This window comes from Dendrobium catenatum, unplaced genomic scaffold, assembly GCF_001605985.2.
Source record: "Dendrobium catenatum unplaced genomic scaffold, ASM160598v2 fragScaff_scaffold_1280, whole genome shotgun sequence".
In the NCBI taxonomy this organism is placed as follows: Eukaryota; Viridiplantae; Streptophyta; class Magnoliopsida; order Asparagales; family Orchidaceae; genus Dendrobium; species Dendrobium catenatum.
Window position 1 is genome coordinate 295,421 of NW_021319742.1, and position 20,613 is coordinate 316,033.

The window sequence follows — 20,613 nt, forward strand, 5'->3', positions numbered from 1 at the left end:
TTGTAATGTATCTTGTATTATAGAAATTTAAAAATTGTAATGTATCATTGTATCTTGTATGTTGTATTCAAACTGTATTCATTTATTATTTTTTTGTTTTTTTTTATTAGTCAATAGTCATATAATTTCTGCAATTTTTTCTGCTTAACATTTTTTTCCCAAAAAATTTCGGGTTGGCGGGTCGGGTCAACCCGACCCGTGATTAACCCGGGTCGGGTCCGGGTTCTGCTATTGGACCCGTATAGTTAAACGGGTCGGGTTCAGGTCGACCTGTTTAACTTCGGGTCAGTTCGGGTTCGACCCGAACCCGACCCGGTAACCCGAATTGACAGCCCTAATCTAAGTTCACAACTACAAGCAGAAAGTACACTTGCTACTCCAAATACAGGTCTACGAAAGGCATGTTCTTTTGTGGGATATTATAGTACATCCACCAAATGTTCAAAATACACCCGCACATGCACTGTAATATGTATGCACATAGGTAGACTAAAGTGGTAAATACAATTACGACCCGCATGGGACCTTGCGAGTGTGTTATTGGTACATGTGATGTCTAGAGATGTTGCACGGGTCAATAAGTGAATTCAAGTTTGAACCTAATCCTTTTATGCGAATCAATAGGAGTCGACAGGGTTCGAACCATCAAACAAGTATATGGTTATGGGGACCAGTATATTTATTTTAATACATTCATATCAGGCCTTCAAATCCTATAACAAGAAAATTCACTAACAAAGGCATAAAGCATATGAAACCCAATCCCCTATCGGCAAGTTGATAGGGTCGATAAGGTTCATCCATAAAATGCAAATATTTTCAAATAGAAATAATCCCAAACACCCCGATGATGATCGTGTTGAATACAGATCTCAACCGGACGGATGATTCTAATATTCAAAGTTCTACCCAAATACACACAAAAATCCAAAAATCATCTGAATCCAAATATTTAAAATTGAAAATCCAAGCATCAACCACTTAAAAGCAAAATCCATCCACCCTCCACAACAGTTTGCCGAGGTTGACAAATTTAAATCTATTTCAACTCACAAAGAGCTAATGCTTAATCGAAAATATCACTAGGATCTATTCTCAAATAATCTCCTGTCAATAAAGACGTGGTGCGTGTTCTCTAACTGACAATTTTGCCGCCAAATGGCATCGCAGGATAAACGGTTATGACACGGGGTCCTCTGAGCCGAGTGGTTTTGCCGTCAAATAGCACCATGAAATATCGGTTATGGTTAAAGCTAATACGCTCCTTAGTAGCATCAAATCCTTAAGATATGAATCAATAGGATATGATCGATAGGACAAAAAGGCCTCTGTTAGCTAAGGTGGATTCAAATTTATCCCCTTAGGCAAATTCCCACTCCAGGTCTACAAGATCTCCTTGGACGAAGCAACCCATGGTTGCCGACAAGAATCCTTCTGTCAGGTTGGGTCGACTACCTCCTCTGACTAAGTAGACCAGGGACCACGATGGCCCGGGACGACGGAACCATAGGATCTTGATCGGGTCCATCATCCATTCCCCTACCATACACTTCAAGTGCAAGATGGTGAAATTTATATTTTAAATATTAAATCTTCCAACCCTTTAAACTTCCAATCCTTAACGCCCATGCCGCTACAATATGTCGAATACCACGTATCTACGGATACGATGTATCTGATTGACGACTAGCCTTAATCGAAAGTTCTCGCTCATGATTGAGAGGAGTAATTAACTATAGGGGCTTGCGCCTATAGGAAACCAGAACTCAAATCATAAAGTCCTCACAAAATGAGGGTAAAATCTCTAGGTAGTGTCTTATCTACAAACCCATCTACCTTCTCAAAATTTACCTCGGAACTTAATCTGTTAAAACTCCCCTCAAATAAAAAAGTAAAAGCGGGCGAAGGTCGGGGCCGAATTTTTGGAGCCCACACTAGACAATGCATATGCCGCCTTGTTTTCTAGCCCTGGTCGATAGTGGATTTCAAAATTATATCCCAACAATTTGGAGAACCACATCTGATGCTCCTCAGTCATCATCCTCAGTTTTAGTAAGTACTTCAAGCTCCTATGGTCTGTCCTACCGATGAAATGTCGACCCAACAAGTATACACACCACTTCTGAATAGCCAATATAATAGTCATCAACCCCCTCTTTAGACTGACTTTAGCCAAGCTCTGGCTGTCAACATTTGGCTAAAAAGTCTATGAGTCTGTGAATTTGCATGAGTATTACCCTCAACCCATATCTTGAGGCCTCTCTCCACCACAAATATATGGCTGAAATCGAGTAGTGCATGGACCAGAACTATGGCCATGGCAGCCTTCAATCTCTCAAAGGTTTGAGTAGATATCTCTCCCATAAGAAGTTGTCTTTCTTCAAATGCTCTATCATAGGTCAAGCAATAGTGTTGTATCCTCTCACGAACCTTCTATAATACCTTGTCAATCCTAGGAAATCCCTTAGATCCCTCAGGTTACTAGGTAGAGGCCACTTCATCATTTCCTCGATCTTGGCCTTATCATCGGCCACCCCTTCCTGTGATACCACGTGCCCCAAGTACTCTACACTCGCTTGTACAAAACAACACTTTTTCAAATTGGCCCTCGGCCGATGCACCTGTAACACCTCCAAGACCGCCCTAAGAAGCTCCAAATGTTCCTCATTGGATTTGCTATACACCAGAATGTCATCAAAGAAAACTAGAACAAACTTCCTGAGGTAAGGTCGAAATACCTTATTTATAAGGGACTAGAAGATAGTAGGGCCATTGGTGAGACCAAATGGCATCACCAAGAACTCATAGTATCCCTCATATGTCTTGAAAGCTATCTTCAGGACATTTTCCTCTCTCATTCGAATCTGGTGGAATCTGGATTTCAGGTCCTCTGTGAATATTATTGATCCACAAAATTCATCTATCACTGGAATAAGAAACTTTTCTAACATAGTCTCCTTATTTAGGGCCCAATATTCCACACAAAAAATGCCAACTCCATCCTTTTTTTCACTAATAGAACTGGGCTAGAAAAAGGGTTGATGCTCGGCCTGATGATCCTAGCTTCCAACATCTCCCGGATCAGCTATTTCATCCTTCTAGATCTAGGGGTATCGGTGATGACTGACACTGATCGGTGATACCCCTTCCTCAACGTTATGGCATGCTCCTATCCCCTCTATGGCGACAATCCCTGAGGTGGCTGAAAAACCTTATGAAACTACTGCATAACTGGCTATACTAAAAGAGGGATGTCCCCTCCTTCCTTCTAATTGATCCCCTCCAAGCTATATAGCTCCACCAAAAATCCTACTCCCTCTTGTATGACTCTTACTAGGGTTTTAGTGACACCATGACTTTGGAGAAGCCTGCATCTCCCTTAATCACCAACCTCCTCCCTTCAACCATCAGCTCCATAGTCAGCATCACCCAATTCACCTTGGTGTCCCCCAAGAACTGCATTCATCTCTGTTGCAACCCATGACCCCGAGTTTGACTTTTTGATGATGTCAAATAATGATTGTTTTGAAACAACTTTTCATTGGATATTATTTTATTTGTTATTGTCCTTGAGTACTAACATTTCAGGAAGATCACAAGTGACTCAGGACGAAAGGAAGACTTAAGAACGGGTAAATTAGGAGTATGAGTCAGATATTGTATTTTTCTATTTATTGTATTTTTATTTTCTTGAGTCTGGCCTCAAAATGCATAAGAGTAAGAGCAACCATGCACACACACAGGGGGAGAGTTTGTTTTTAAATGCAAAATGTAATAGAATTTCTTCTCTGAAGATCGTACTGTACGATTTTAATTCGTACCGTACGATCCGAGCTATGTGGACGATTCTGTGAATATATCGTACTGTACGAAGATATTCGTACTGTACGATATGTTCAGATCCAAAACCCTAGCCGTAGTTTAGTTTAAGTAAGTGATTTTGCGCCGTTCGTCTGTACGAACCTTTTCGTATTGTACGATTTATTTTAAATACTTAAATTAACCTGTGATTAGTGCACGTAATCCAAGCCTAATTATATTTTGAACATCGTACTGTACGAACTGGATCGTACCATACGATGAACAGAGACGAGGTTTGATCGTCCCGGATATCGTCCTGGACGATCTCTTGGTTTTTGTCTCATCGTACTATACGATAGTAATCGTACCATACGATGAACAGAGACGACATCTGGTCGTCCAGACCATCGTCCTGTATGAATAGTATTTTGTGGATCGTACCGTACGATAATATATCGTACAGTACGAATTGTTTTTTAACTGTTCGTACATCTTCGTACGAGGACGAAGTCTGTTTATGAAGATCATACTGTACGATGTTGAATCGTACTGTACAAACAGTAACGACTACTTTTGAAATCAGAGGGATTTTGGAGCCCGTTTTAGGTGTTAATCTCGTCCTTTTTCAGTAAGATTTACAGAGAGGAAGAACGTGGTTAGAGAGGGATTCCAAGGGAGAGAGCTCTGGAGAAGTTCTTTAGGGTTGAGAGAGGAAGGAGAAGGTGAGCGTTGTGAGGGAGAAGAGGTTTGAGGGAGATCACACGGTTGCTCCGAACTTGCTGCATCTTGCTACTCCTGTGGCCCTAGAAGAATTTGAGGGAGGATCTCCAAGGGAAAGGCTCGTCTACATCCGTGACCTCGAGGTTCCCTGCCTTCTCCAGGAGGGAGAAAAACGAGAAGGTTCTCTGCCGTCGCCAGGAGGGCGAAAACAGAGTTTGGCACTCCGCCACGCCGGGTTGGTGAAAGGGAGGTTTGTAAAGGCTTCTCCGCCTTGCCGAGGGGGGCAAAAGGAGAACTATATTTGGTAGTGAAAATCTCAGAGCGGATGACTCCGGGGAGTGGACGTAGGTCATATTTTGACCGAACCATTATAAAAATCCTTGGTGTGTTTTTTCCTTATCGTCATTTACTTTTACTTGCACTTAATTTTTTTTTCATAATTATTGCGTGGTGAAATTTGTGGAAGAAAATTTGTTTAAGTTTTTGTTGTCAAATTTCAAAAATAAAAAAAAAAAAGATTAGAACTCCTGTTTAGGGTTACTTTTTATTGAAAAAAAAGTTTTTCACAATTCATCCCCCCCTCTTGTTAGTAATTTCAATTGGTATCAGAGCAATTACAATCTCATCGCAAGGATGACATCAATGCTCCCCAGCTCTAATGGGAGAAACTTCTCCCTCAACTGGATTTCTTGTATGGTCAAGACCACTCTCCTATATACCCCTCCACCTATCTCCATCTTTCAGGTTACTATCATCACCCCATAGCCTCCTGTATCCACCAGTTTTAGCCCTAATAGGTCTACATCCTGGTTGGAGATGAAATTGTAGGTGGCCCCAATGTCTATCAGCACAACTACTTCATTGTTTGTTATTTCTCCTTTCACCTTCATAGTGTGATTCGGAGTGAACCCCACCACTGAGTTCAATGAGACCTCAGTCATGTCTAAATGCACCATTTTTTCCTCCTCCGATGTCTTACTCCCACCTCCCTCTTCAGCTTCCTCATTATTAAAGACACTAAGAACCTGAGGAGTTTAATCCTTACACTTGTACCCTCGAGAAAACTCCACCGCTCCTCCCTCATAGCTTCTCTCTAAAAGGATATTGTTTGGGTTCTAGGAGCTAGGGTTGTAGGGGTACTCTGTTAGGCCCCTCCCATGTCGTTACTTTTGATGGCTTTCTCCCTCTTTCATTTTTCCTCCACCCTCATAGCCAGTTCTGTCATCTCTCTTAATCTCCTAGGCCTCAATACCATGAGTTCTGGTCATATGTCCTCCCTAAACCCATTCATGAAATTCCCCTTGAATCCTTCCTTAGAGATTCCCTACAATCTCCCTGAAAATGGTTCAAATTTCTCTCGGTACTTCATAATTGTCCCTTCCTGAGTTAGAACAAAGAACTGCTCGTGGAGGTCCCCTTTCCAGATGGCTAGGAAATGTTCCAATATCACTCCATTGAAACTAGGCAAGGGCTTTCCCTTACAAACATAGACCTGCCGCCATAAGTTTCTCCCCTTCAGTCAACCCATTGATGGCGAAGTAACATTCCACTCGGTACACCATCCCTGAACAACTTCCACTTCAAAGGCCGGCATTTTTAGCTTCCTTTCCCTCGTATCCGTACCCCATTGATTTCTCATTAATTCCCCTAGTGTAGTGGTGGTTTGATACCCTTCCTTCCTCCCTTGGTTGGTTTTTGACCCCATGGCTCCCCCCAATCATGTCCTTTTCCATTCCACCTTCCCCCATGCCCGGGTAATCTCCCAAAAGGGTCAGCTTCCCTCCTCCTTGCTATCCTCCCTTCAGAATAACCCAATCCACCCACCAATGAGGCTCCACGTGGCGGTCATCGATGGAAAACAATCTAATTCCTCGTTGTCCTCCTAAATCTCCTTTCCTTATGGTTCCACCTTAGGAAACATCGGTGATGCTTTCGATTACATCGCAAGCATCTTTTTCATCATCTCTTCAAAGTTCCCAAAGTGGTTATCGATGGCCGAAAGTCTTCCCTCTACCCCGGAATATTTTTCCTCTACCCCGGACTTGAATTATTCTATCTCGCCCTACAACACATCCATCTTCTTTGCTGTCATTAATTGGATATAGGTTCCAATTGCAAATACAAAAAAGAAGATTTGTTTTTTCGCCCAAGAAAGTGTTCTGATACCAATTTGAAAGGAAACCAGTAAAAAAATTGAAGAACTAGTAGCTGAAATTAGTTATTTCAACAAGAACAATAAGGAAATTAAAGAAATCCATTGGAAAATCAATAGGAAAACTCAATATTATATGAAAAGTGAAAGAAAACAAGCAAGATATAATGGATCTTCAATTTGGGAGAAAGATCTGGCTCTCCCAATCTCTAGCCGGCGGCTAGAGCCCAAGAAAAACCTAGAAAGCTCCTAAATGCAACAAATATCAACATAACCCTAACCCTAACTCTTTCCCCTTATTTAGAGAATACAAAATTAATGCATAATTACTAAAAAGCCCTCCTTAAATTAATTTTGCTACTAAACCTCCCCCTCCTATTTGAAAATTGTTTTAATTCATGGGCCCCACAAAGGGGCTGGCGGCATCCTGGTTTGCCTGGCATAGACAAGTTGCCGGCCCTGGTTTAGAACCAGATGGACCCATCGAATAGCAGCATACAAAAACACTGCACCAATGACTAAACAAAAAAATTAGAAAGGAATTTGACCGCCGCATGCCAGGAGAATATCAGAATGCCCGAAAACAGAAAAAAAAAATAGAAAGAAAATTAGGAAAAAGAATAACGGAAGGCAAGCTCATTTCCCTATAGGAAACCAAATCAATTCATGAGAACAGAGCAGAAGGATTCTCGCATCATTTATCAGCAAAAATCACCAAAACAAATTACTCGAGAATCATCCTCAAGGAAGTAAATACAAATTAATAAATTCCATCTAAGAAATCATAAAGCACTTTGAAAAAAAATTATAATAAGGCACATTAATAAATTTCCATCTAAGAAATCGTTAAGCACCTTCAAAATAAATTATCAAAAGCCTCAATTTAACACTTGTATCTCAAATGTCAAATCACATCGTGGTGGGGGCAAGAAATATAGGGAGCCTATACCCTCGTCCACACAAAAGAGAATACCGAAACGACCCACTAAATCACGAAATGACGAAGAAGAAGAGGAAGAACAAAAGGAAGAACAAACTCTTACAATAAAGCTAAAAAGAATAAATTACAAAACACGCAAAATTACGACGACTTACAAACTTTGACTCATAAACCAAAGACACCCTAAAGTTGCTTTACTTAGAGAAGAGGGATACAGGTGGAGTGAAACTTGCGGAGAGATGAAAGAGATTAGAAGCCGAGACGAAAGGTTGGAAAGAGCTCGCAAGATTTCCGGAGGGGATGAGAAAGAAGACGGACAAAGCTCGCAAGCTTTTCCATGAAACCCGCAGGTTTACATTTCCAAAAATCACATAACATTCAACTATTTTAAAACATAACAAGCCCCTCATATTTATAGTTATGAAAGGGGAATACAAAATGACACTAACAATGAATTCACATAGGAATTCTAAACATCACAAACATTAAAACCCAAATGCTTCTCATGGAAAAACAGTCCAAGCCCAAGAACCGAAGGAGCAGCCGCGGGAGCCAAGGAGGCCGCACGGAACCAAGGCGCCAAAGCTACGGGAAAACCCCCTAGCTCGGAAAACCAACAGCCACCGTTGGAAACAAGGAGACAATGCACGGAAATCAGCCACCCGTGGAAGCCAAGGAGCCAAGGCATGGGAAAACAAAACAAATCTTGGGATTCCAAAAGCCATTTTGGAATCCCAAGAGACAACTTTAATTTAAGATAAGACAATAAATAAAAAGCTACATAAATACGATAATAAATGAACTAAAACCTAGCTAATAATGAGCTAACTCTTAGTTCAATAAATGAACTAAAAATCATCTCATAAATAAGCTAAATTCCAGCTCAAATTTTATTGAGCTTGAAAACTCGAGGGAGGCAAAAATTGATTTATTTTTGACATGAGTTGACCCCCCCCCCCCTTTGTCTACATCACATCGTAACCTAACTAACAACATAAAGTTCAATTAAATTTCAAAATATGCAAAATGTCAGAATTGAACCCCTCAAAGAACCATCATACAAAAAATAGATTCCTTACAATGAAACCAAACGTACAGAATTTGTCTAAATGATATTGTTTCAAGATGTAAGAATTTATCCAAATGTAGAATCATATAAATCACATAAACAAAGCATAAGATAGAAAACAAAAATAAATCATTAAATTAACAATCCGGTTCATTAAACCGATGTGTTGCATGAAATAAACATAATTATGCACATTAAACTTAGGTGTCGAGCAAAGTCATGAATCAATTTTTTCACAGGTTAAAATTTTAGGCCATCTAATAAAATTTTCAGTATTTTATCTATATGATACAGACTGGAACAGAGAATAATACCTTTCGGTAAAGCCGTGATTCAGCTGCTTGCAATCTATTGAATGCTCTCTTGTCTTCATTACTAAGAGTTCTATAAAGTGAAACTGAAGGGATGCTGCATAAAGTCTTAAGGAAACACATGAAGTACGAACCAAGGTCACTCAGCTCAAGATTATTCACAGAACCACCCAATTCCTCTTTTTGGGCATCTTCCAACAATAATTGAAGCTCCTCAATGCACATCGTGCATAAAGAACTGGAACTGGCTACTTTTGGCCACTTAAACTTCTCTTGCAACTCAAATGATGTAACTTCAGTGCCCAAAGATGCAGAAAATAAGCCCTGAACTGCAAGAAACTTTACTATCTCTGTCTGAACTTTAAGTTTCTCCTCCAAAAAGTTACCTGATTCAGTTTGTGCTGAAATGCCCAGTTTCATACCAACTTTAAGATTTTTCAAAACATGAGGCATCGTATTAATGATCCAAATCTTGAGAGAATCCATGTTTCCTGATGCTCCTGGAGAGCCTTTATCCTCTGTTGATCCCACTTCTGAATTTTCATCAGTTGTATGACTTTGATCAGATGGTTCATCTGTAATGCCTGCTTCATCTACAAACAAGTTCATCAAATTATGAACAAAATGCAAACAACTTTTGGAAGTTCTAAATTTTGAGACCAACTTCTTAACAATATCCGTCCTTGTGATGCAATCAAACCTTCCATTACTGTACTTTTGCAGGCACACAATTATTGTTGCACGCCTATCATCCTCAATGTTAGCCCAGCAAATTAGTTCATTCATGAAAAGCTGAGCAGCATTGTACAACCATGAACTTTTGGTTGAAAGTATGTCCATTAAACAGTGAACAAGCTTGTGAGAGAGGACACTATTAATGCAAGATGCTGGTAGACGTGGGAGGAGAAGCTGAAGAATGTTTAGTGCCAAATGCTTCCGATCATGAGATGACTGAAGAAGAATTCCTTCGATAACCACTTCACAGAAACACCTAATGTTTTTTATGATATCTTCAGATGAACAACATTTTCGGCTCTTCTTATTTTTCATACTACAATGTTCTACATCAATTTGAGATTTAGCATCCGGTATAAGAATATTTATAACAAAATGCCAAATACTGTGTACACGTGGCAGACAAAAGGTTGATTCCTGAGTAAGAAGAAAAAAATACATAGCGCGAACATAAGATCACATCACATGGACAAGGAAAAATAAGTAAATCTATAAACTTATTATCACATTACACAGTAAGAAAATAGGTTTACATTTAAGAATAAAGATCAAGTTAATCATACCAAAAATATCAACGAAAAGGATGAGGGATGTCATTGCATAAAAAATGCAAAATAAAGTGCGTATGCATGCACGTGTTTATATGTATATATGTTAAAGAAACGATTTTTAAAAATTAGATCAGTATGGAAAAAACTAAACAACTATGTTCTTGAAAAAACTACCTTGAAACACTTTTCGAGAAGTTGCAGATTGTCTCGAGAAAAGAAATTTTCAGCATTAAGGGGGTGTGGAAGAAGCTCGCCAAAAGTTTCTCTGTCCATTGAAACTCTTTCTTGTAACTTCAATGCAAGAAACAGGGCATCAGGATTTCCAGTTTCAGCAGCTTTTAGAAACCATTCTTGCATGCCAGGAGCTATAAGAACGTGACTCTTAATAGCTTCAACAGGTAGCTGCGAAACAAGAATATACGCCATCAGCCAAAACAATTCTTTCACCTAATTTTAACAACAAAAACAAAAAGATAGAAGAAAAACTTCATATACAGCTTGTCAGTTTTAACCAGCTTCCTGCATTAGTTGCAGCAAACTGGCATGACCAACTTGAATGCAATGAAACTACAAGGAAAACAGAACTAAGTGAAATATAAGATCAGCCGGTTTGAAAAAAGCTTATGTAACGAGAAACCATTTCCATAGAAGAGCTATACGGTCATATTATGGGCCAAGCAATAGTTGCTAGAGGCCAGTGAAATTCAAGCATTTAAATTCATCTCAAGGATACATAATGGAAAGAAATCAGATATATAACTTGACATTTAGAAGATATATGACATCAATAAGAAGCAACAAAAATTAACTCCATTTGTAATCCAACAAGTCTTATAACACAAATACAAATCAACACCAATTGTTATATAAATGATTGCCGCAAGCTATTACAAAATCCAACATAAAAATGGGTGCATTCGCTAGGAATTAAATGACCGGAGAAATAATATGCAAACACTAATAAAGTTTTAAAAGCACGAAAAGATATTGGCACCTAAGCTGCAAAATCTAAGAAACAGAAAAGTTTTGAAATGTTTTACCAAAAAGATCATTATATAAGGTCAGTTATACGTGTGCATATATGCATAGTTAATCCCAGATGCACTTTCAGATCCGTTAGTAGACATACTCTATAGAAAAATTAAATCCCATATTTCCTCAATCAAACATCAGATATGTCCTACAAACAGCATCAATACATGCAAAATGTGACAGAATATTCACATTTATGCAAATGCGGGATAATCCTCCCACAACTCCAGCAACATATAACCCTTAAAAAACCACAAGGGTCAAATGCTTGTTGATGCATGACATCATAATTTCCTAACACAGATCTATGATTAAGATGCACAATTTTGGAACATCCCATTGCACTAGGTTAGAAAGAATCACATCCAGCCAACACTCAAGCAAAATGTATAGTAAAATCTAAGTAGAATAAGTATAATAATTTTTACATGCCTTAGAGTCCATATTTATAATCATAAAGCCTTCCCTTAATTTACAATTTTAAAAATCATAAGAACAATAGCAGCATTACGCCAAGACAAAAATCCTTCAGGAATTAATTAATAGTCACATGCAGTCGTAGTCTTGAATTGGAATCATATCATCTAATTTAAATTGGAAATTAACAATATCCTCTAACCCAAATTTAACTCTAATAATATTAACTAATATAAATTTAAAATTAGTATTATCATAAATCAAGATGTTTACCTAATTTAAATAAAAAATAGATAAAATCTCAATCTAACTCAATTTAGACTTGGGTTTTTATTGTATTTATTTTATGAGGTCAATTTTTATTACAATTGAGTAAATATCATCCATTTGAATAATCCTAGTTTTTAATTTAAAATAGATAAAAACCTATATTCAAATTTGGATTAGAAGATGAAATTAGATTTCAATTTAAATTACTCTCTTTCTATAATAAGATATTATAGATATTATAGATATTATGATCAATAGGAAGATAAATATTATGTGCATTCAGGAAACTAAATGGGTTGGAGAGAAGACTAAGGAGATTGATAAGTTACGATATAAACTTTTTTTTTAATTTTTTTTATGTTATAAACTATGATATTCTGATAGGAGTCGTACTAGAAATGGTGTAGTGTGATTATAGATAAGAGTTTGAAGGATAATGTTATAAAAATTAACAGAATTACATATAGAATTATAGCTTTAATTATTGTTGTTGATGGTATCAAAGAAAATGAAGTGTGAAAAAGCTATTGAACCTGATGATATTCCAATAGAGATATGGAAATGCTTAGGAGATGAATGACCTTCTTAATTTACTAAACTTTTTAATACTATTTTGAAGACTAAAAAGATGTCAGATCAGTGGAGAATGAGTGTGTTAATTCCTCTTTTTAAGAATAAAGGTGATGCACAAAAGTGTGCGAATTATAGAGAAATTAAGTTAATGTGTCATATTTTAAAACTATGGGAGCGAGTTATGGAGCATTGGTTTCAACGTGATACTAATGACATGCATTTATTGAGAAGTTTGATGGAGAAATATAGAAAGAATAAGGAGGTTCTACATATGATATTTATTGATTTAGAGAAAGCAAATGATAAAGTTCCAAGAGAAGTGCTATGGAGAGTTCTTTAAAAGAAAGGAGTTAATAACGCTTATATTCAAATGATTAAAGATATGTATGCAGGAGCAATTACTTGTGTTCAAACACAATGAGGTTTGATCAAGTATTTTCATATCTCGGTTGGATTACATCAAGGATCAGCCTTAAGTACATACCTTTTTACTTTAATTATGGATGTTCTCACTAGACATTTGCAAGAGGATGTACCTTGGTGTATGCTTTTTGTTGATGATATTCTTCTTGTTGATAAGACTAGAGAGCGAGTTGAAGGTAAACTTGAATTATGGATGTCAACCATAGAGTCTAAAGGTTTTCACTTGACTAGATCTAAAACTGAATATATGGAGTGTAATTTAGTAGCAATAGACCTAGTGAAGAGATTGTGACTTTGGTCAATCAAGTTATTAATAAGAGTACACGTTTTAGATATCTTGGATCTAATGTTCATAGTGATGGTGAAATAGACGTGGATATTATCAGTAGAATTCAAGTTGGTTGATTGAAATGGAGGAATGCATCAGGCTTGTTGTACGATAGAAAAGTCCCCCTCAAACTTAAGGGAAAATTCTATAAGATGGTGGTGAGACCTGCAATGCTTTATGGTGTCGAATGTTGGCCATTAAAAGAGAAGCATAATACTAAGTTAAGCGTTACAGAGATGAGGATGCTGAGGTGGATAAGTGGCTTTACCCTTAGAGATAGGATACGAAATGAGCATATACATGAAAAGGTTAGAGTAGCTCCAGTGGAAGATAAGATTAGAGAGAGTCGTCTTATTAGATGGTTTGGCCACATTAAGCGGAGGCCTACTGATGACCCGATTAGGAAAGTTGAGGTATTAGATTTGACTTATGTTAAGAAAAGTAGAGGTAAACATAAAAAGGCTTGGATAGAAAATATTAGAAATGATCTTTTTTTATTAGATTTAAATGAGAATTTGACTTTTAAAAGGACATAATGACGAAAAAGGATTCATGTAGCCGACCCCACGTAGTGGGACAAAGGCTTGATGTTGTCGTTGTTGTTGTTATAATAAGATATAGACGATGTTATTTTCAAAAAACTATTGTTGTAAGGACCCAAGTCCTAGATGAAAAAAGTGAACGGTTGTGTTAGGTAGTCAACAGTCAGCGTAAAACTTGTCAAATAATCATGACATTAAGACTTTAATACATTGTATTAATGCTAAAGCATTTCCTGAAAGCAATGCTCTATATGGCCTAAATGCAAGGAGAAGTGTGCAAGGGCCACGGCTCGATGTTCGGTTGCAATGTTAAATAGGCAAGGGTTCCCACATCATGGACGGATGTGTGTAAAGAAGCTAGCCCATGAAACGGTAATTAGGATAGGATCTTAAAATATAAGTTCCCTTAAAGGAAAATTAATGGAATTAATAAATATTATGATTCATAGGAAGATAAATATTCAATGCATTCAGAAAAGTAAATGGGTTGGAAAGAAAGCTAAGGAGATTGATAGTTTAGGATTTACATTATGATATTATGGTAAGAGTTGTACTAAAAATGGTGTAGTTGTGATTATAAATAAGAGTTTGAAGAAAAATGTTGTAAAAATTAATATAATTAGAGATAGAATTATAACCGTAAAGATTGTTGTTGATACTATGATTATTAATATTATAAGTGTTTATGTTCTTCAAGTAGGTTTGAATATGTGTTCAAAATTTTAATAGGGCACAATGGAGAAAAGGAGTTCATGTAGCTGCCCCATATAGTGGGATAAAGGCTTGATGTTGATGCTCCTCAAGTATATGTAGATATGTATTCAAAATTAAAATTTTGAAATGCTTTGACAAGTTAATTCAAAAGATACCTCTTGAAGGATAATGTTGGTAGAAAGATGATTTTAAAAACATTCATGGTGGTTATGGGTTTAAAGTTACTAATATATATGGTAAGACCATATTAGTTTTTTCTATAGCTTATAATTTTGCAATTGCTAATATCTTGTTTAAGAAAATAGATGAACATCTAATCACTTATAAGAATGGATAAAGTAAAACTCAGATTGATTACTTTCAATCTTTCAGCGTGTTACTGAGGCGTTCTCATCAGGAGATGAGACTCTTCCGCCATAGGAGAATTGATGCAGTCAAGGATTATCATTTTATATTTTTATTTTATTTATGTTTTGGACTTCATATAATTTTTTGTCTATGTTTCTTTTTATGAGCCCTATGATGAAAAAACCAGTGATCCTGCTTGGGTTTGGTGCTATTTGGTAATTTCTCTCCTTTGTTTTCCATTTTTGATCTTGTTCTCTTGTTTATTTATTGGCTTAGTAGACATTTATTTTTGGGTTGAAATTTCCTTAATGGGCTTGGCCCATTTCATTCCCTTCCTCTTGGTTGCTTGGTGTTCCATGCTTATTACGGTTTGTCTTTTGCTAGTTGGAATTCCTTCTATTTCCCATGCAGCTGGCGATTTACTTTTGCTGTTTGGAATTCCTATAGTTGTCCATTCCCCTTCCTTTGTGTTGTTTCCATGTTTTGTGTTAACTTCTATTGGGTATTTGGGGTGGCTCATTTATTGGGTTGTTGGGTCCTTTTTCCTCCTATATATGGGGTTGTTTACTGCAGGAAAGGAGGTTTTGTTGGCTGAAATCTGATTGAAACCGGAGGGTTTTCTTCCTAAGCATGAGAGCTTTCTTTTCCTACACATATTTCTTCTTTTGGTCTTCTATCTATTTTAACTCTCCACAGTTTCCCTTCCACTTGTATCATTTTTCTCCAAATATAAAGAGTGGTGTGTTGTTGAGCCGGTTTGTTGGTATTTGCCAGAGTGCCGACCTGTGTTGGAACAAGATTGCTGTGATGAACCTCTAGCTAGATTTTTCCTTTAGCAACAATCTCTAATTTTCAAATCTAGATGTGAGGTGACCTTTTTAGGTTTTTCTGAGGAAAGTTTATGTTTTAGTTTGTCTATTGCAAAGTTTCCTTATTGTTTTCTTATAACTATTTCCTATTAAGTTTTTTTTTTCTGTTTGAGTTGGTTTATGTTTCATTGAAAGAAGTGTCCTGTTGTATTTCTAGTGTTTTCCTACTTGGCTATAGAATTTAGGTTTACATCATTTTCTTATAAGAAAAAAAGATCATTCAGATTGTAAAGATTATAAAGTTATTCCGAGTGAAAGTTTATGTACCCAACATCGCTTATTAGTTTTGGATGTTAAGATGAAGAGGTAGAGCATAAAGAATAAAATAAAATATTATTTTAGAATTAGATGAGACCTTTTAAAAATAGTAACAAAAATATTTTTTAGCGTAACATTCTAAATCATAAGATGTTGTCTATGCAAAAGAAAGTTAATATTATGTGGGAAAAAGTAGCTAGTGATATTAAATATGTTGCAAAAAATGTGCTTTGAGTATCAAAGAAAAAAATCTCCTAATATAAAAATAGTTGATGGCGGAATCAAAATATGCAAGAAAATAAATAAGATGATTTTTTTATAAAAATTGGTTTAGAAAACTCTGATAATTGGAAAAGATATAAAGAGGCTAATAAGGAGTCTAAGAAAACAATATCCAACGTAAAGATTTTAGTTTTTAATAATTTATATAATAAATTAGATATTAAGCAAGGCAAAAGAAATATTTATAAGTTAGTCAAACAATATTAGTAAGAATTTAGTGTAAATGAAGTGCATTAAGGATAAAAATAAAAAAATACTTTTATTTGAAGAAGATATTCAACAAAGGTGGATGAGATATTTTTCTCAACTTTTCAATGAAGATCATGAGAATATAATTGACTTCAGTGACCTTAATATCCTAAATGAAAATAAAGATTTTTATTTTTATCGACACAATTAATAAAACTGAAGTTAGAGAGGCTTTAAAAAAAATAAGGCATTGAAAAGTTATTGGACCTAATGATATTCCAATAGAGGTGTAGAGATGCTTAGGAGATGAAGAAATTTCTTTGCTTACTAAACTTTTTAATATTATTATGAAGACTAAAAAGATGTCGGATGAGTGGAGAATAAGTGTGTTGATTCCTATTTTTAAGAATAAAGATGATGCACAAGATTGAACGAATTATAAAAGAATTAAGTTAAAGTGTCGTACTTTGAAACTTTGTGAGAGAGTTATGTAGCATAGATATCGACATGATACTAATGTTTCTCAAAATCAATTTGGATTCATACAGGTAAGTCTACTATAGAAGCTATACATTTATTGAGAGGTTTGATGGAGAAGCATAAAGAGAATAAGGAGGATATTCATATGATATTTATTGATTTAGAGAAAGCATATGATAAAGTTCCAAGAGAAGTGTTATGGAAAGTTCTAGAAAAGAATGGAGTTAATAATACTTATACTCAAGTCATTAGGAATATGTATGCAAGTGTTGTTGCTTGTGTTCAAACACAAGGTGGTTAGACCAAGTATTTACCTATTTCTATTGGAATACATCAAGGATCAACCTTATGCCATTTTTGCTTTAGCCATGGATGTTCTCATTAGACATTTGCAGGAGGTTGTACCCTGTTGTATGTTTTTTGCTAATGATATTCTTCTTGTTGATAAGACTAAAGAGGGAGTTGAAGGTAAACTTGAATTATTGAGAGGTCAACCTTGGAGTCTAAAGGTTTTCGTTTGAGTAGATCTAAAACTGAATATATTGAGTGTAATTTTAGTAGTAATAGATCTAGTGGATGTTTTGTGACTTCAGGAAATCAAGCCGTCAATAAGAGTACATGTTTTAGATATCTTGGGTCTATTGTTCAGAGTGATGGTATAATAGATAGGAATATTATTAGCAAAATTCAAGTTGGATGGTTGAAGCGGAAGAATGCACTGGCTTGTTGTGTGATAGAAAAGTCTCCCTCAAACTTAAGAAATATTCTATAAGATGGTGGTGAGCCTACAATGCTTTATCGTGCAGAATGTTGGCCATTAAAAGAGAATCATAATATTAAGTAAAGTGTAGCAGAGATGAGGATGCTTCAGTGGATGAGTGGCTCTACTCTTAGAGACTGGATATGAAATGAGCATATACGGGAAAAGGTTGGAATAGCTCTAGCGGAAGATATGATTAGAGAGTCGCTTTAGATGGTTGGGTCATATAAGACGGTGGCCTTCCGATGACCTGGTTAGGAAAGTAAATGTATTAGATTTAGCTTATGTTAAGAAAGGTAGAGGTAAACCTAAAAAGACTTGGTTAGAAAATATTAGAAATGACCCTTCTTTTTTAGATTTAAATGAGAATTTAACTCTTAACATGACACAATGGAGAAAAAGGATTCATGTAGCCAACCTCACGTGGTGGGATAATGGCTTGGTGTTGTTGCGGTTGTTATATATATAATTCCAATCACATACATTAAATTTGTTTAATTATATTTGATATGTTAATTACATTATTAATCACTTAATTAAGAACGGAGCTTAATTTGAATATCATGAGTAATAAAAACTTAATTAATTTGTGAATTGGAAAAGTATTCAATCCTAAAAGTTGCATATACCATTAAATTTGCTTACATAGGTCTTGATTATGCTAATTATCTAATAATGTTATCCATGAATTTGTACTTAATTTTGATTAATTGGATTTACAAAGTTGTTTAGATGTTATTTTCTAAATAATATCATATGCTTTGATTTAAATTTATTATAATAGATTTAAAATAAAACTTTGCAATATTTATATTCCCTACCATCCAAGAGCTACTCCAGAACTCTTGCAAAAAGCACATATAGAAGCCACGTCAACGTGTACATGTCAAAGAGATGACTTTTCCCATCCAACCAAAAAAATACAAGTCAAAAAAACCATTGGAGGCTGGTTTTGGGAGTTTCTTTTTAGTGCTTTGTAAATTGTTTTAAATGGATATTTAAAGGGACATTGAGACCTATATATACACCACAAATTTGAGAAAAAATGACTACTGGATGACTGAAAGATATAGCTTGTCATTGTAACATCTTTGTAAAAATTTCCAAGTGAAGAAATTAAAATGTCCAAAAAACCCATCATTGTTGGCTTCTACATTGGTAAATTTTTCATTCAATCTCTTGGTATTTGATAGTTATATTTTTATTGCATTTCTTTATATTTGTTTAGAGTGGATTGAATTGCAATTAAAAGAGATACTCATCAAGTTGCCTTCAAAATTCAAAAGAATTTGGTTTGATTTTTTATCTTGTAATCTATATGGGTTGTGCCAAGTGGATCCTGGCAGAGCTCTCGTAAAGCTTCATGGAAGATGTGCTTGCCTTTGATCATTTAAAGAGTACTATTTCCCTACAATGAAGGTGTAAAGGTTTATCCCCCTCCCAATTTGTAACAAAGTGGACTTGTAGTTGCAAGTTTATATAGACTATAGAGTAGTCCTAAGTTGATGGAGAGCTTGGGAATGAATATAAGATGATTCGAGGCCAAACCACATAAAAAAATTCGTGCCAAATTTTCTATTTAGCTTAGATTTAGTTTCCTTGCATATTTGCTTATTTTTTAAACATAAATGTCAAAGTGGCGGATGGTGTGATACTTGCTTTTATGCTTGCATGCAGAGTAGATCTTTTAACTTGATTAATATGATCTTACACACAGCATAAACCTTTATAAATCATCTTGTTATAATTTGGATTTGTATGCTTGTGGTTTTAATAATTTCTTTAGCTAATATAGTTGAGTGAGCAATTCATATTTTGCTTAATAGACATGACTCACTCACTTGCTTACCCCTTTAGACATATAAATTAGTGTGCGGATGCCACCTGTAAGATTTGATCATTTAAATATAAGTGTGTGCTTGCTCATATATTATTGAGTGTAACATCCATAAAAATTGTTTTTCTCACTTGAAAACTTATTTGTATGAATTTCTCCACATTCTGCATATTAGATCTCACATAATTGTACACACATAGTCATATATTTGACTATACCTTTATGGCTTCCTTCAACATTGTGATTTTGAGAATTTAAATTGGTGAATTTCAAAAGAAGTTCAACGTGTCTATTACACGATCAACTCCCCCCTTCTTAGAAGGCCTTACTCCACTTTAAAAGTATACAAAATAACCCCACCAAATATTTAGAATAAATGACAACTAACTTTCATAATGGTGGATTTCTGTACCCACGGAAAAAGAATTTTAGAATTGAATTTCATCAAAAAGGCTAGCAATTACATTTTATACTTAGAACAGCCACATAGCTTAATATCACAAACCTAACAACATTAAGATACATACCTTTTCCAACATATCCAATATCACTGCAACTGCTGGCTCGTGTAAGTAACGTTTCTTCTGTGCAAGAGAGATAACAGCGCTAGTAAATTCTCTCATAACAGGTGTATTTTTATCAAAAATCCACTCTGTGGCTAATCGATGTGATCTAGCAAGCGATCCATATGCAAAAAGGTGTCCTAAATAACAGTCTCTAGCTTCCTACAGTACAAAATAAAAAATTAATGGTCAGGGTCACGAGTAGCTGATCAATTGAAAGGCTAGCATGTACATTACCAAACCCTTCATAGCAGAAGACACCTCCAATAAGTTAATAATCAGTTTCATAACGGGTACTAGTTTAACTGCGGGAATCATCTCAACAACAACTGCTAAGCCCAAGGAAAACCCTTGTCTTGCACACTGCACAAAGACAATAATCTTTAGAAAAATTACAGATTGTGAGCTTTTCATGAATGGAAATGCGCTACTTTTTACTTTTGACTAGT

General features: G+C 35.8%; 1 protein-coding gene across 2 annotated transcripts in view; it reads right to left on the minus strand.

Annotated features, from left to right (window-relative positions):
* The window catches only part of LOC110114404, a 37,600-nt gene that overhangs the window by 14,650 nt on the left and 2,337 nt on the right, over positions 1-20,613 (minus strand). For both annotated transcript variants that reach the window (XM_028699408.1, XM_020847265.2), the window contains 4 exons: positions 20,402-20,527; positions 20,129-20,326; positions 10,454-10,681; positions 8,997-10,145 (listed from right to left, as the gene is read on the minus strand). In XM_028699408.1, coding sequence (XP_028555241.1) covers positions 8,997-10,145; positions 10,454-10,681; positions 20,129-20,326; positions 20,402-20,527 — 1,701 coding nt within the window. The remainder of the gene's footprint in view (positions 1-8,996; positions 10,146-10,453; positions 10,682-20,128; positions 20,327-20,401; positions 20,528-20,613) is intronic.